The 16985-nt window shown below is 46.5% G+C and overlaps 2 protein-coding genes across 2 annotated transcripts; one reads left to right on the forward strand and one right to left on the reverse strand.

Annotated features, from left to right (window-relative positions):
* Positions 1 to 366: 366 nt before the first annotated feature.
* On the forward strand, positions 367 to 3590 carry LOC130372151 (unique cartilage matrix-associated protein-like). The gene is made up of 5 exons (XM_056577951.1): positions 367 to 477; positions 1041 to 1100; positions 1184 to 1279; positions 2354 to 2452; positions 2670 to 3590. Exons 1-5 carry the CDS (start codon positions 420 to 422, stop codon positions 2756 to 2758), a joined length of 402 nt encoding a protein of 133 aa, XP_056433926.1. The 5' UTR covers positions 367 to 419; the 3' UTR covers positions 2759 to 3590.
* Positions 2651 to 16679, reverse strand: mcm10 (minichromosome maintenance 10 replication initiation factor). The gene is made up of 18 exons (XM_056577943.1): positions 16326 to 16679; positions 16152 to 16201; positions 15764 to 16057; positions 15344 to 15658; positions 14972 to 15115; positions 14619 to 14769; positions 14209 to 14374; positions 13219 to 13386; positions 11285 to 11401; positions 10709 to 10902; positions 10196 to 10290; positions 9850 to 9963; positions 7294 to 8022; positions 7003 to 7130; positions 6545 to 6658; positions 5880 to 6025; positions 5408 to 5450; positions 2651 to 4854 (listed from the first exon to the last, which is right to left on the reverse strand). The coding sequence occupies exons 2-18, from the start codon at positions 16156 to 16158 to the stop codon at positions 4771 to 4773; spliced, it is 3009 nt and encodes a 1002-aa protein (XP_056433918.1). The 5' UTR covers positions 16159 to 16201; positions 16326 to 16679; the 3' UTR covers positions 2651 to 4770.
* Positions 16680 to 16985: the final 306 nt, after the last annotated feature.

Consider the following 16985-nt stretch of genomic DNA (forward strand, 5'->3'; position numbering starts at 1 on the left):
TCCTTAGGTTGCATTCCATATTCCTCCCCCTCCCCCATTTATTTCCTTTTTCCCCCACGATTTTCCTTCTTTATTTCTCATTCACCACAGATATCTTTCCTCCTCCTGCTAGCCATCCATCCTCCCTCCCTCCCTCCCTCCATCTCCCCCACTTTCTCCTCCCAGCCTCATCCACACTTTAGTCAACCACTCTCCCTCCTCTTTTCCCCCCAACCTCCCTCCCTCACCCCCTCCTTCTTCACCCTCTCTTGCTCTCCTCCCTCTACTAACCCCTTCCTCCATCCCTCATCCACCCTCTTTCTCTCCCCCTTTCTCTTTCTCTCTCCCTCCTCGCTCTCCCTTCCTCCCTCCCAGGTTGACTTGATCCAGTTGTTTCTCTGAATCCAGCGGTGTTCTCTCGTCTCTCTCTCACACACAAGATGTCGTGGACACAAGTGATCTTCGTCTCCCTTTGCGCCACCGTCCTCATCCTCTCTTGTGAGTAATGGGCTGGGGGGGGGGTGGGGGTAGATAGGTGGGGAACTGGCACTGAGGGTGTAGGTAAAAAAAAAAGGAAAAGTTTGTATTCGTGCATATTATTATAATATGCATACAAACACTTTTTTTTTTTCCCTTTTTGTTGTATAATTGATATTCCTGTTTGTAGTAGCGGCAGTATTAGTTTTGTTTGTTTCAATGCTTGGACTCTTAGAAACACTTCAAGTGTAACTCAAATATGTTAACTTTTGATTCTCAAATAGTGAAACGTTGAAGTACAATTTGTAACAGAGCAGAGAATTTTACCTTTTTCCATTCGATAATGATTTATGATAGAGTCAAGTTACCGAACTACATTTTATAGCTTCACAACCACAAACATTTGGTTAAGCTGACATTTCAGACCATTATTTCAATCAATACGTTTGTTTTTCTTGGCGCCTCATAAAAAAAAAAAGCATGCATCACTTTGTGACTTGACATGGGAGCATTATATGGCATTCATTAAGCAAACAATGATGATGTAAACCATCCTTCTCTGATGTAACTCACCTCCTGTATAGTGTCCAGTGGGACGGACAGTGCCAGAGTGCCGGCCGCTGCCAAGGCCATGGTGCCAAAAGGTGAGTGTTAAGTCGCCGAGACAACCCCCCCTGTTTCCGAGTACCTGAAGCGTCTGACGCCGGGTTCGACCTTTGCCCTCTAGGCTCGGCCCGGGGGGTCTTCATGCCCGAGGCGGACGCCTCCACCTTCTTCAAGAGCCGCGGCCGCCGCTCCACGCGCCACCAGGCTGAGCTGCACGGTGAGGGTCTGTTGTAGTCGCTGTGGAGGTGATGTGGTGGGGTTGGTGTGTGGTTTGGATTATGGTCCTTTTTTGCAGTGCGAGTCATGAGTTGATGCAGGTCTTTGTTCAAGGCCAGTATGTGCAACGTGTGTGATGTGTGGCGTGTGTGTGTGTGTGTGTAGAGTTAGTGGTAGGTCCTTGGGAGAGATTTTGTTCGGTGGCGATACGGTTTCAGTTTTGGAAACCAACGCAGACTTGAATCCTAGCCAGGTGGCTGTCAGTAATGGTAGACGGTCCACTCGCGCTCTCTCTCTCTCTCTCTCGCACAGACAGGGTGGTATACTGGTAGTTTGGATGCATATTTCTGTGCTGGCTTCGCTGCAACAGCACCGCTGGCCCAGACTGTTATAGCTGGTTCCTTGATTGAGGACAAATACACACAATAACAACAATCAATCCACCAAAATACCCCGTCAAAAGTAGTATGTGTAAGTGTGTGTGTGTGTGTGTGTGTGTGTGTGTTAGTGTGTGGGTTATATTGTGTGTGTGTGTGTGTGTGTGTGTGTGTGTGTGTGTGTGTGCGCAAAGTCCTTTCAGGCATGATGACCAGATTGTAGCAGAGGGTGTGAGCGCATAAAAAAATTGTACAACTTCAGAATATATTTCTGTGCTTGGCATATACTGTGCTTGGCATATAAAAACACTAAGCAAAGCTTTTTTTAAGGAGCATAAACCACTAACTGCGCTACTCTACCCAGCTTGAATGCTGGCAGAGATTGCATTTCTTGGCCGAGTCGCTAATGAATTTATCTTTCAGATTGTATACCTTTATATTGAGATTTAAAACGAAACCTCATGAATCCCATGAAAGTGTGTCATCTGGTGCACTCTGGAAGGCCATCTGCCATGTGGCGTGGAATTCAGTGATATCATCCTTGCAGGTGGAAAGATCGGTCGGATTCACGCCATACTAATTAAAACCCTGTAAAAGGGGGAAATAGGGGTCCAAGACACAAGTGAATGTTTGTGTGTTTATCATAACCCCTTCCCCCTGCTCTTCTCTACCTCCACCCCCCCCCCCCCCCCCCCCAGCTGAGCAGCGGGTGAAGAAGGCCGCCAAGGCACGCAGGATAGAGCTCATCGAAGAGCAGAGGCACAAGTACGAGAACTATGTCGAGGAGGTGCACGACGGTATGACACACGCACACCAACACACACATTGAGGTCGGTGGTTCACCGCACGGTGTGGGCCTGATGTCAAATCTAGTTTTAAGCTGAAGGCAATGGCCGTGAAGGTTGTTTTTGTACACCGTGGTGTGTATGTGTGTTTAGGGGGGGGCACAACTATGCGCTGTTTTGTACCACTAGTACAACAATCAGAACAATCAATGCCTGCTCTCTTTTGCAGAGCAAAACGAAAGGACACGAGAGACCACCGAACAGTATCGGGAGTACCAGTACGACGGACAGTACCCCCGCTATGACTGGCACGACTGAAGCCGAGCGCGCTCAATGGCTTCAGAACGGGCGGGGATAGATCCTCCTCGAACCCATCAATCATCGAAAAGAGTGACAGAAACGACAGCGGCAACTGTTAAAGCCTGGTCCGAGTCTGAAACTCTACACTAACATACTGCGTAGTTGGCTGAGTATAAGGTAGTGTGTCTGAAATCCTATTTAATCATATTATGCAAGAAACGGTATACTCAAAGTACCCGGCTGGTGTACTATTTCTGAGGCAGATCGATTGTAGTGTGCAAACTGTGGACACTAGTTGATTGATAATCCTTTTGCATTTTAAAAAGAGGACAACCGTCCAAACCGAAACATCTTGATGTTATCACTAACCACTAAAACCCCTAGACTAGACCAGCAACAGAAAGCCATACCATTGGGGAATGGAGAATTTATAACCCGTTTAAAGTAAGCAAATGCTTAATTCAAATCGTATTGATAAGTATTGACAATTTTTTACCAAATTTTGAGCAAATAAAATAAATTGTGATCACATGGTGCTTCCCTCAGTTTCACTTTTTATTTTGGTCACGCTCTGCATAACAAAAAATCTTTATTGTATATAATTACTCTAAAGCCTGTTAAATGCAAACCAATGCTTTGTGGGTGATGAAAAGCATTCTTTTACCCTGGAGGGCCAATATTTACATCTTAAAAGTGTATAAATAAACTTTTGTACAGTTCATAGAGGTTTCGTAGGCATACAATTATCTTTGAAATACTTTGGCTGAAATACCTGTGTCCTTTAATACCATACTCAGCATTATTCCTTCAACTCAATAAAGAATCATACAGTTCTCATTTGAGAATAACTGGCTTGTAGTCTTTTGTTATTTCTGGGCGAATGCTGCGTAGGTGTGGAGAGAAGCCATATGCCTTGGTAACCTGGCGGCAATCTTGTTTTGTAACCCTAGCAGGTTGATGGCACTGAATGCAAAATACAGCCTTCAGTTCCATCACCCTGCTAGCCTTCCGGACCAAGATGGAGCCAACATGGCCGCAAGGTGAATAAGACCCATGCGGTTCTTCGGTGTGGAATTTCCTCCCTGTAAAACTCATCAGACGGAGCCGCTGAATAACGACTGGATTCCCTGTAAAGCCGCCCACATTCCAGAGAGGAGAATATTGACGGAAAATGGGTCTCTGCAGTCCAAGATAAAACAAAACTGGTTTTTTTTGTCCAGTTTTATCTTTCGCTCTGCGCTCTTGCTATTCAAGAAAACAGAAAGCTGCTACAGTGGAGGTTTACATGCCAGTGTCCTTGTTAGAGTATAATTACCCATGCATTAAGCAATGATACAGCGTGTACTGAATAGGTAATGAAGTTAGGGAACCGCATTACCCTAACCCCAGTGGGGAACTCGCCCTTTCGCCTATTCCTAACCTTAACCCCTGACCCTAACCACTGGTTTGGCTGTTCCCCAACGTTATTAAATATTATGCTGTTACATGTAACATTGCCTATTACACAGTTCTACTTGTGTAATTAAACGCACTAACGAGACACTAATGTAAAGTGTAAAGAGGAGGGAGGAACTATTCTGGTTAATATATTAAAGGTTAAGCACAGCCTTGACCTTAATATTAAGGTTGTTAATATATTTAAAAAAAGTGTAGGCAGTCTAGTCCAGCTGTAAACCATTTAATGATCCCTCAGCTCAACAGAATAAAAATTTAAAAACATTTAAATTATCCATTATTAGTACGAAAATCTCACAGTTCATAAAATGTACAAAAAAAACAAAAAAGGATGTGACGAAATGTAAAAAGTATTTCTCCTGTACAACACAGTAAATAAGAGACTTCCAGCAGGGTTTGGGGTTTTGTCCCCATGTTGGGGGGGGAGGTATCTGAGGGAGAGGAAACGGCCCAATCCCAATTCCACCCCTTACCCCTCCCCTTCCCCCTCCCCCTTGTTTTGAAGGGGGAAGGGGTAAGGGGAAGGCGTAAGGGGAAGGCGTAAGGGGTAGAAATGGGATTGGGCCAAAGTGACCTCACTGCATGCTGTTCAGGAACTTGGGCCCCTCATCGCCGCGCGGCTGTAGTAGCTCGCCTGCTATCTTGGGCCCCTTCTTCTCCTGGAAACAAAGACACATCAAAACAACAGAACCGTGAATGCTGTTCCCACACAGATTCGAATACAGCAGTAACAGCAGCAATCAGCCATTCTGACCCGGCCCACTCTGTTTGGATGCAATTGTGCTTTGGTTGAGTCTCATGGTACTCATGCATTTGTTTGACTCCTGGCCATTGCTTTATAGACGAATGCATGAGACTCAGGCAAAAGACAATTTAGAGGTGACATATTATACCACCAGGTGTGAGTGTGATTAGCCGTTACAAGTCGTTATTTGAAAATCGACCTCTTCTGACATCACAAGTGGGCATGTGCACCTAGATGTGTGCTGGATAGATCAGTCTACCCGGTGGACTGTTGCAAATGGTGCTCATCTATTTGTCATACATCTAGGTGGACACGCCCACTTGTGATGTCAGAAGAGGCCGATTTTCAAAACGGCTTATAACGGCTAATCACACTCACACCCGGTGGTATAATCTGTCACCTTTGATAATAAAAAGGCGGGATATCACAAGGCATGGCATGTATTCAAGGAGGTAATGGGGGCTTACCCTCAGCATGCCGTCTCTCTGCCACTTGAAGAGCCCACAGTTACTGCAAGACAGAGAGGAGGGGGTAAGACTCACAATGTGTGCGCTTGTGCGTGATGTACCTCCGTATTTGGAAGTAATTAATGGGAGAGGGATAGGATGACAAAGGAACATCTTTGAAATCCTAAAATATAGACAGATAGAGGGTTGAGGAAACAAAGAAGTGGGGGAGAGCCTTGAATGAGATCCGGAAAGAAGTCAAAAGCAAACAAAGCAGGAGAGAATCACTCACACACACACACACACACACACACACACACACACACACACACACACACACACACACACACACACACACACACACACACACAAACACACACACACACACACACACACACACACACACACACACACGGTTGAGGGTGTCTTGCTCAGGGTCACCTGTGAAAAAGGTAAGAAGGAGAGAGACAGGAAGGCGTGGCGGCCCGCTCACCTGCAGTGCTTGCTGGGTAACCGGTCCAGGGCGATGGAGCGCTGGCCGCAGGGACACTTGAAGAAGCGCTTCAGAGCGTCGTGCCACTTCAGCTGGTGGTTCCCCTCCACGCAGCGGTCCGCAGGCTTAAAGTAGGTGTAATTACACTGGGACACACACACACACACACACACACACACACACACACACACACACACACACACACACACACACACACACACACACACACACACACACACACACACACACACACACACACACACACACACACACACACACACACACACACAATTAACGTCTGGAAGTCCAGTACGTGCCTCTTGGTTCATCCCAACCCCAACATCAGAGCTGCTCAAAGCAGACTACATCTGTAAGTAGTATGTACGCATGACACCAAAAACCTCAAAATAAAAAACACATTCATTCAGAAACCTGGTTTCCATAGGGAATCAAAAATCCCTCACACCAAAGAGGTACACAGTAAAGCCCCTGCGTATCTTTAGTACACCAGCATGCCAGAAGAAATAGAAAAAAACACTTTCAAACTCTGCAAAGTTCGCCACCGAACCGACACAACAGATCGATATAACGTATAGAAGATCCAGGGAGGTCTGGTGTACGTAGTTAGGGTTAGGGTTAGCAACAGAGAGCTAACTAGCTGGTACCTGTTTACAAGAGACGGCTCGACACTTCATCTCCTTGGTGTCCCTCATCTTCTCCTCCAGCTGCTCCTTCTTCACCAGGGGGTCGAAGTAACGTTCCTGGATCTGGTACTCCGCCTGCCAACACATAGCAACATTTAACAAAGGGTTAACTTGTGATAATCGCCAGAGAGCTGAGAGGCGTTGGTCCACTTCCTGTTGGGCGTGTTGGGAGGGTCATTGGTCATGACCCTGCACAGTCCGGGCAGTGCTAAGAAATATTAATGCATCGAAAAATTATCCTCCACTTCCTGGTTCCAGTCATTGTAACTTGAGGTGTTTTTTTTTTTTACTCCTTCTAAATAAACGATTACAAAAGGCACATAACAATAGTCTTTGGTTTTATGTTCGGACTGTACCACTTTGGTGGTGGGCCAGTAGAAGTGGTCTTATCCAACGGTCCAGCTGAATGCTCTCCTTACCGCCTGTAGCGCAGCCTGATGGCGCGACTTGGCCTTGAGAATCTTCTGGAACTCATCTGATTGGATGTAGCTGAGGTCCCGCCTTCTCTTCTGCGCCGGCTCCTCCTCTTCGGCCTCGGCCTCATCACCTGCACAGGTACATCAAAACATTGTAAATATTTTTGAGATTGGTGATTGGTCACTTACATACTTGGAAGTAGAAAAGCCACCACAGATCCTGTTGCTAAGAGAGTGTTGCTAAGGGAGTGTGTGCGTGCGCGTGTGTGTCTGTGCGTGTCGGTACGTGCATACCCTCGCCGGCCGCCATGTTCTTCTCCACGCGGGCGCTGATCTCGCCGTCCTTGCTGCTCCTCTTCCTCTTCACGGCATTGGGGTCTTCCTTGGCGAGCCCCGCCCCCTTCGCCTTCAACCTCCTCAGGGCGGCCATCTTGGCCGCCGACAGCCCGAGCGCGGCCGGGGGCGGAGCCTGCTGCGGGCTGCGGTCGAAGAAGACGATGTCGTCGCCCTCCGAGAAGCCCCGTCCGAGGGTGGGGGCGTGGGCCGCGGGGGGGCTCCTGGCGGCCCCTCGGGGCACCTCAGAGGCCGCTTTGGGGGACAGCAGTGGGCCCGCGGGCCCCCGCGAGGACGAGGGCGAGACCCTGGGGGCCGATGTACAGGGCGAGACCCTGTGGGCCGACGTCGAGGGCGAGACCCTGGGGGCCGACGTCGAAGGCGAGACCCTGGGGGCCGTCGTCGAGGGCGAGACCCTTGGGGCCGACGTAGAGGACGAGACCCTTGGGGCCAACGTAGAGGACGAGACCCTGGGGGCCGATGTAGAGGCAGAGACCCTGGGGACCGTCGTCGGGTGCGACACGGACGCAGTCGCGGGCCTCGGTGTTGCAGGCCCGGCCTGCTTCTGGAGCGCCTCGGCGGCGCGGCGGCGGCGGCTCTCCAACAGCTCCAGCTGCATCTTCTTCTGCTGTTTGAGCAGGTCCGAGGCGGAGATGGACTGCATGCCGGAGCCGGCGCCGCCCGGGGAGCCTGCGGGGTAGGGAGACGGAGTAATGCTGCGGTTAGGGCTGGCCCGAATACCATTTTTCTGGCTTTGAATACTCGTTGGTTTTTACGAGCGAATATTCGAATACTCGTTCCAGAAAAACACACCATCAAAAACAATATTAATAATCCTTATATACTCCCTGGAACCGATTTTGACAGTATCTGCATATTTTGTTGAAAATTTAATTAGTTAAATCTTCAACAAAAGGATTTAACTAATTTCTTTTAGACATCAGAATGTTCTGAACTTCTTGCGTGACCCCATGGGGTCTTGAACTATAACCCTGAAGTGAAATGAGCCTGAAATAACAGGGCATTTCCTTTTAAATTGAATCCAAAATCATATGTAATATGTCTCATATTGGAAACTTTGGTTGGCTTTACTTTGAAACTCCACATCAGAATGTTCTGAAACTTCTTGTGTGACCCCATGGGGTCTTGAACTATAACCCTGAAGTGAAATTAGCCTGAAATAACAGGGCATTTCTTTTAAATTGAATCCAAAATCATATGTAATATGTCTCATATTGGAACCTTTGGTTGGCTTTTATTTTGAAACTCCACATCAGAATGTTCTGAAACTTTTTGCGTGACCCCATGGGGTCTTGAACTATGACCCTGAAGTGAAATGAGCCTGAAATAACAGGGCATTTCCTTTTAAGTTGAATCCAAAATCATATGTAATATGTCTCATATTGGAAACTTTGGTTGGCTTTTATTTTGAAACTACGCATCAGAATGTCCTGAAACTTCTTGGGTGACCCAGTGGGGTCTTGAACTATCGCCCTGCAGTGAAATGAGCCTGGAATAACAGGGCATTTTCTTTTAAATCGTATCCAAAATCATATGTAATATGTCTCATATTGGAATGTTTGGTGGGCTTTTATTTTGAAAGTAAATACCACAACGGCCGTACACTTCCTTTGATAGTATTTGCTTTTATTGACTGTCTTTTTGTATGTACCCGACGAATGCTTTTATTTGAAACTAGTTCTGAGACGCTATTACCGTAATGGCTAGTATATACAGGTACGGCAAAAAACTGAGTCGGCTGGCTTGACCGCCGATCTTGATGAGTCGGCTGGCTTGACCGCAGTTTCACTACTTGTTTTGGGTTGATTCTTGAACTGTGTTTGCTCAGTCACTGCCTGACTGAAGCAATTGCAACTGTTTTCATTGTCATTTACTCGGCCGGGCTACAACTGCACACAGGAAACGACTGTTTCGGGCAAAGGGAAATCGACTTAAAAGCGAGTGCTTTGAACGATTCAATGAAAAACATGAAAATTCTGATTCATAAAAAACCTGGGTAACGCGTTATAATAAGGTCCGATAATAATTAGCAAACTAGTCATTACCTAACCCTTTGTTAATATTTCTTAATTGTTACTAAATATCTATTTGGCACAAGTTAATAGTTTTTTCATCATTAATAAAATATTAGTTATTTGCATAACCCTAACGCAACCCTAACACACAACCCTAACCCACGGCCCTAACCCTAACACACAACCCTAACCCTAACACACGGCCCTAACCCTAACCCTAACCAGCGACACTCTGTGGTCAGTGAAAAAAAACGATTAACTTGTGCCAAATAGATATTTTAGTAACAATTAAGAAATATTAACAAAGGATTAGGTAATGATTAGTTTGCTATTTATTATGGCACCTTATTGTAAAGTGTTACCAAAACATGGTATGACGTGTAGGACGTGTATGACGTGTGTTTCGATCTTTGAGCTCCTTCTCGAGTCTAGTGGGGGTGGAACCGCGGTCGTCAGGGGTGATGGGGTATCAGATCAGTACCTGGGGTTTTGGCGTGCAGCAGGTGCTTCTTCAGCTGCAGTGCTCCGGGCGTTTGATGGGACATCAGGCTTTTAAAGTCGTCCGAGCAGCCGGAAACCTCGCCCGACTTTACCACTGTGAAGCGGCGCACCCACAGACACAGACACAGACACACAGAATTAAATCAATCAATTATATCATATGATTCAAAGACATCGGTTGGGACGAGACCCTGTTTATAGTCCAGTAGATTCATATGCAGCACAGACGGATGAACTGTAGACGTGGTATGTACGTGCTCTTCTATGTATGGGTGTGTGTTGGTTTTTGTACCCCTCCCATTTCTCCCAGTTCTCCCAGTTCTTACCCAGTCTCTTGGCCTCGTCGACCTGCTTTGAGGCTCCCTTCACGAACAGCGAGTTCAGGGTTAGCTGGGTCGACTTGTTGGGCTTGGACCCGCCCCTAAAAACACACAAGACAGTGTTTGCCGTATTTTTCAAACAAAAGTGACCCATTTTGTTCCCTTTTATAATTATCAAACACATAAAACAAATTAGTGAAACAATATATTTTTGGAAAATAAAAATATAGTTGGGTTGCATTTTGTTTTATTTTAATAATAAGCATTATGTCTTTATACTAATAAGTAGCGTTGAGTTTGAAAACATGACCAAAAAAACCCACTTTGTACCCTGATAACTTTGAAATTTCCCATAAAAACAAAAAAAACAAATGTTCAAATAAAATAGCTCAAATAAAAAGAATATAGAAAAAATATCTTTTAAACTCAATAGTTTGGAGATCGTTTGACCCAAAGATCGAAATAGCGATAAAAAAAAAAAAAAGATTAATTGCACATCCCTAGTCACTGGTTACTCACAGAGAGGAGACACAGGCGGAGGAGGACACGCCCCCGTAGTAGAAGCCCCCCTGACACAGCCGCTCCTTCAGGCTGCCGGCTCCCTTCACCTTACCCGGAACCTTCCCCGAATACGAGGACTGCAGCTCGGCCCGCTTGGAGCTCATCTTCTTGTACGCGGCTGTGACGTGGTACTGGCAGAACTGGCAGTCGTACTGGGACCGACGAAACACACACCATGGAGAAAAGTGGATTTAGAAAAGTGGATTTAGAAAAGGGGATTTCTTTGTTAAATGTGAATTTCCAGAAAGTGATTCATTTTCTTTGTGTACTTTGACCCATGGAAGCGTTAGGTTTGACAAAGTACGGCTTTGATGACCCCCCAATTCAATTGCATTGCACGCTAGAAACTACATCAAAACATGTTTGATCGCTGAATTTTCCCCAACTTCTCTTAATATATTAATATTCTGCATAATATCTATAAAACAGTCCGTCTGTGGTCTGTGTTTGTTTTGCATTGCTAATGTAATTTCAGACTCATTCAAGATCTGGATAAGCGAAGGATGACCGACCACAGACGGGGCGAGGACTCACCATGTTCACTATCTTGGAGCAGGGGTCCCCGTTCTTCTTCATGCCCTTACAGGTGCCGTAGTCCTGCGCCGTGCCCATCAGCAGAACCTTCTGGGGGTTGTCCACCGACAGGCTGATCTGTAGAATGAGGGACCAGGAGGGAGAGAAGCTGTCAGGGCTGATGGAGGCTGACACGCAGCAAAGCGTTCAGAATCCAGACGTCCGCCGGTCGTGGGGATTATGGTGCACTAGTTCCCCCGATGACAAACACGGAAGGGGTGCCGTTCTGGTTCACACACTTGACATCTAATCGTTCTGAGCGGTTGAGACCTAATTGGTTTCGGGGCCTGGAGAGTTGGTTCCCAGCTGGAACTCAAGAAAAATGGCGTGAAGTGCGAACCATAATCACATCAGTGGGCGTGTCATAATCGTCAGGTTGAAAAAAAATGCAAGTGTACTACTACTTCCGGTGTGCATTGTGCAACGCACAACCCACAATGATGCATCCCTTTTTACGATTGTTTCCACAGCTCAAAACGGATTGAAACACAGGCCGCTTTGCTCGATAGCACGAAGGTTACAAGAATCCTGAACGGAACCGGTTCAAGAACAAAAGCATTTCGGTGGAAAAGGGCTACAAGTTAGTGAGTGAGTGAGTGAGTGAGTGAGTGAGTGAGTGAGTGAGTGAGTGAGTGAGTGAGTGAGTGAGTGAGTGAGTGAGTGAGTGAGTGAGTGAGTGAGTGAGTGAGTGAGTGAGTGAGTGAGTGAGTGAGTGAGTGAGTGAGTGAGTGAGTGAGTGAGTGAGTGAGTGAGTGAGTGAGTGAGTGAGTGAGTGAGTGAGTGAGTGAGTGAGTGAGTGAGGGAGTGAGTGAGTGAGTGAGTGAGTGAGTGAGTGAGTGAGTGAGTGAGTGAGTGAGTGAGTGAGTGAGTGAGTGAGTGAGTGAGTGAGTGAGTGAGGATTGAGTGAGTGAGTGAGTGAGTGAGTGAGTGAGTGAGTGAGTGAGTGAGTGAGTGATGAGTGAGTGAGTGAGTGAGTGAGTGAGTGAGTGAGTGAGTGGAGTGAGTGAGTGAGTGAGTGGTGAGTGAGTGAGTGAGTGATTGAGTGAGTGAGTGAGTGAGTGAGTGAGTGAGTGAGTGAGTGAGTGAGTGAGTGAGGGAGTGAGTGAGTGAGTGAGTGAGTGAGTGAGTGAGTGAGTGAGTGAGTGAGGTGAGTGGAGTGAGTGAGTGAGTGGAGGGAGTGGTGAGTGAGTGAATGAGTGATGAGTGAGTGAGTGAGTGTAGTGAGTGAGTGAGTGAGTGAGTGAGTGAGTGAGTGAGTGAGTGAGTGAGTGAGTGGGGAGTGAGTGAGTGAGTGAGTGAGTGAGTGAGTGAGTGAGTGAGTGAGTGAGTGAGTGAGTGAGTGAGTGAGTGAGTGAGTGAGTGAGTGAGTGAGTGAGTGAGGGAGTGAGTGAGTGAGTGAGTGAGTGAGTGAGTGAGTGTGTGAGTGAGTGAGTGAGTGGATGAGTGAGTGAGTGAGTGAGTGAGTGAGTGAGTGAGTGAGTGAGTGAGTGAGTGAGTGAGTGAGTGAGTGAGTGAGTGAGTGAGTGAGTGATTTTATGTGTGAGTGAGTGAGTGAGTGAGTGAGTGAGTGAGTGAGTGAGTGAGTAGTGAGTGAGTGAGTGAGTGAGTGAGTGAGTGAGTGAGTGAGTGAGTGAGTGAGTGAGTGAGTGAGGGGAGTGAGTGAGTGAGTGAGTGAGGGAGTGAGTGAGTGAGTGAGTGAGTGAGTGAGTGAGTGAGTGAGTGATGAGTGAGTGAGTGAGTGAGTGAGTGAGTGAGTGAGTGAGGTGAGTGAGTGAGTGAGTGAGTGAGTGAGTGAGTGAGTGAGTGAGTGAGTGAGTGAGTGAGTGAGTGAGTGAGTGAGTGAGTGAGTGAGTGAGTGAGTGAGTGAGTGAGTGGCTGGGGCGGAGGTTCCTCACCCCGTCGTAGCCGTCCCTCTGCTTCATCAGGTTGGGGTTGAGGACTCCGATGACGGTGCCCACCTCCGTCTTCCAGTGCTCCTTGTGTTCGTTCCCGAACAGCATCAGCGTCACGCACACCTCCAGGTCGTGGAGGTCGCTGAGCGTCCATGTGCTGAACGTGTTTCCCTGGATGGCAAGGGTCGGGTCAGAGCGTTAGCATGACGGAAGGTTGCTAGTTCAAATCCCCGGCTCCTGCTAGCCGAGTCGATGTGTCCCCGAGCAAGGCACCTATCCCTTACTGCTCCCGACGAGGTGGCTGTCGCCTTGCCTAGTTGACTCCACCGTGGATGTGTCAATGTGTAGGGGCATTCAGCATCTGCTAAATGCCCTAAATGTAAATGTAAAGTCGGATGGCAGTTTAATCTGGGTGAGCGGGGTTTCCCTTTCATCCGATTCATATTTGTTGGGACAAATCATGTTGCTGGAGGCGTGGTTCCGTCATTGGCAAAAACAAACTTGACCACCAGTAGGAAACTGCAGTAACAGTAAGTAATAAAGAATAGCAGTAGTAAAGGGTCTGCAAAGGACCCCAAGAACCTATAACGGCAAAGGGAAAACATGCTTAAATATCAAGGATAGAAAAACGGTCCGTAATGCTGTATTGGGATCAATAAAGTACTATTTATTATCTTATCTTATTGTCATTTATGCACGAGTCCACATGAAAGGTGCTCTGATTCTGAGCTGCTGAGATTCTATGAGATCTATGACCGTGTTGACTGCACTACTTAAAATAACTTCCAACTATAAACCGCACATACGATAACTTCTGTACCCTGCACATAGATAAAACATCACAGAGCCATTTCACCGAGGCGACGTCAATGGACAAACAGAGGTGTCACTCATAACAATAGCGATGGGCCCGCCCATTTTACATACCAGGGCACGAAGGGGGAGTAAAGAAACTAGTGAATACAAGTCTACAGACAACGACCAAAGACTTACGCTCCCCTTGGCCTGCCTGGTGGCCTTGTTGATCAGCACTGCGAACGTCACCCAGTCGCTGTCCTCCAGCTTCTCCTGAACAATGCGCTGTGGCAACTGGGAGAGCCGGATCAACCGCCGCTCCGCCATCTTGCGATCCATCTCACAGGAAGAGACCAGTGGGTTCCTGGAACAGAGTAGGACATTCAACTTGAGAGGCTCGAGCAAAACACACACTTTGGATGGGAAATGTATTCATTTTGCACTTGGATGGTAACTCTAGATTCCCTAATCTAAATTTGCTCTCCGGTAATTATGAAAACAAGTTAAAGTAACGTTAACGGTTGTCGTTTAAAATAGTGCTATATGATAGGGAATATCACAACATATGGAAGTGGTGTCACATAGGGATTTATTTCAACAGTCCAGACCTGAGCCTGAGTCCAGAGTACTTTTCCACTGCCACATCTTTGGGGTCAGGGGGCGGTGCGGGCCTCGGTTGGGAGTTTGAAGGCTGGGGTCGGGGCTCCACTGGCTGGAAAGTGCTGCCAATCTTGATTTCCACCAATGGGCCTCTGTCCTCTGTGAATCCAGGGACAAAAAGGTTAAACACAACATAGGTAATACATAAAAGTCATTCATAATTTTATTATTTGGAGAGTATTTTGGTACTTCTGTAAAAAGGCAGCAGACTTTTTAAAAATGCCATTTACTGAGCTTCACGCACAGTCGGGATACGAAGGGCAGACTGTGAAGCACAATCAAATGCAGTTGTGTTCATTACCTGGAGACGTGCTGGGTTTGGTCAGGTGGGCTGTGCGTGGCTTCCGTTTAAACATGTCGGCGTTCACCAGCTGGTCCGAGAAGTCACTGGACTCCACACGCTTGGGATCAACTCCTCTAACCAGGTCTGGGGGAGATGATTTGGCTGCGATAACAGAAGATACATCTATAATATAACAGGCCTTCAGTAGACCACCTTATCTCATATGGTATATGACCATCGATATTTTTTCATATCTAGATACTATTTTCTCTAAACTTGCAGTTTTATTGTTTTAGAATATTTTTTTAATATTCTAAAACTGTCCGGTACTTGCGGCTTTTGCCCGAAAATGTCTATAAATACATTAAAGTATCCTATATGATCTTATACCTGCTGGGAGCTTAGTCTTCTGAGTGGAGGAGGGTGTCTTTGTGGTGGTCTGGGTAACGGAGCCCTTGGCGGGGGTCCTCCCCTTCGAATGGGTCTGGGTAGCGGAGCCTTTGGCGGGGGTCCTCCCCTTCGAGGGGGTCTGGGTAGCGGAGCCCTTGGCGGGGGTCCCACCCTGCGAGAGGGACTTCTTCTTGACTGAAGCCACAGTCCGGGCACCCCGACCAGGGGTGGCGGCTGAGGCAGGAGGGGGCTTCTGAGACGCCGACAGTTGCTGCTGTAGCTTCTGCATTTTCTCCTGCATGCGCCGCAGCTCCTCTGATAAGGACACACACCCACAACCACACACACACGTAGTGAATTTCAATACCTTAAAAAATGAATTTAAGGCCTATATGGAAGATTAAAATGAACCGAACAAACCTTGCAAGTCCTCTTTCGACTTGTTAAGACTGTCGTCGTCTTCTGCGTCAGCGGCTTGCTGCTCACCCTCCGTCTCCTCATCTTCGATGTCATCTACATCCCCAAACAGATCGGTCATCACGTCATCCTTCCCTCCGGCCTTCTCCGCTGCGATTCCGTCTTCATATTCAACGTCGTCGTCATCGTTGTCAAACAGATCATCCAAGTCATCCACCGAGCTCTTTTGAACGTGTGGATCTTCAACGTCCTCATTCTCATCCAACAGCGATGTCAAAAGGTCCAGATCATCCTCCCCTAAATAAAGAATTGCTAAATGAATCAGGTCCAAAATGCAGTGTGCAAAACATTGATTTGTATGGCATGTTATATTAATAATAATAATACTTACGTTCCATTTTCAGTCGTCGGACCTTGTGCGGATTATAAATGATCTGGGTACTGAACAATGACATATACATTGAATTAAATATAGTTATATGTGCAGTGATATGACTTTTCAAGCGATGATCAAGTAATTTCGACTTTCCAGAAATGACAGGGAAGAAATAAAACGACAACTTACCCACTGACAAGCGTGCTCAAAGTCGTGTGATTTCGGCCTGCTTATCAGGAAGAGTGCCGTTACGTCGCAGATGTTTATGGATTGTTTAAAAGTTTAATATAACGTTATTACATACGTAAATCCATACTGAACACAGCTTTGCTTCTACTGTTCTACGATGAGAGAATCTAAAACTGGCGCTAAATGAAGGACCCCATTGTGTTGACAGCCCCAGTGGCAGGCTCATCATATAAAGCCTGTTTAAGATCAAGCTTTAGTTAAAGGGCTTTGTGCCTCAATTCTAAACATTTTAAAACACGAACGTATTAAAAAAAATTAAAGAAGTGATACAAAATAAAGTAATTTCTTTAAACTTTGAGAACATTTAGTCATGTTTATACTTTTATTCAGGCTAGTTCGAGGACCTAATATCCAGTGGCCAGCGGAAGTGGGTGGAGCCATGATGGGGGCAAGTAGAATCCTTTAATATGTCCATGGTAGAATGCAGAAGGCTCTGAAACTGAAAAAGCCTCACGAAGAAGATATGGCTTTGTTAGGGATTATTTTATTGTTCAATTTCTTTCTTTACATTTTTATTTATATATGTGTAATCAAAGTCATCAAATAACTTATTAGTTCTACATTATATTATTTATGAGGAATGTATTATTTTTGTTCACC

The sequence above is a fragment of the Gadus chalcogrammus genome, chromosome 19 (genome assembly GCF_026213295.1).
Source record: "Gadus chalcogrammus isolate NIFS_2021 chromosome 19, NIFS_Gcha_1.0, whole genome shotgun sequence".
In the NCBI taxonomy this organism is placed as follows: Eukaryota; Metazoa; Chordata; class Actinopteri; order Gadiformes; family Gadidae; genus Gadus; species Gadus chalcogrammus.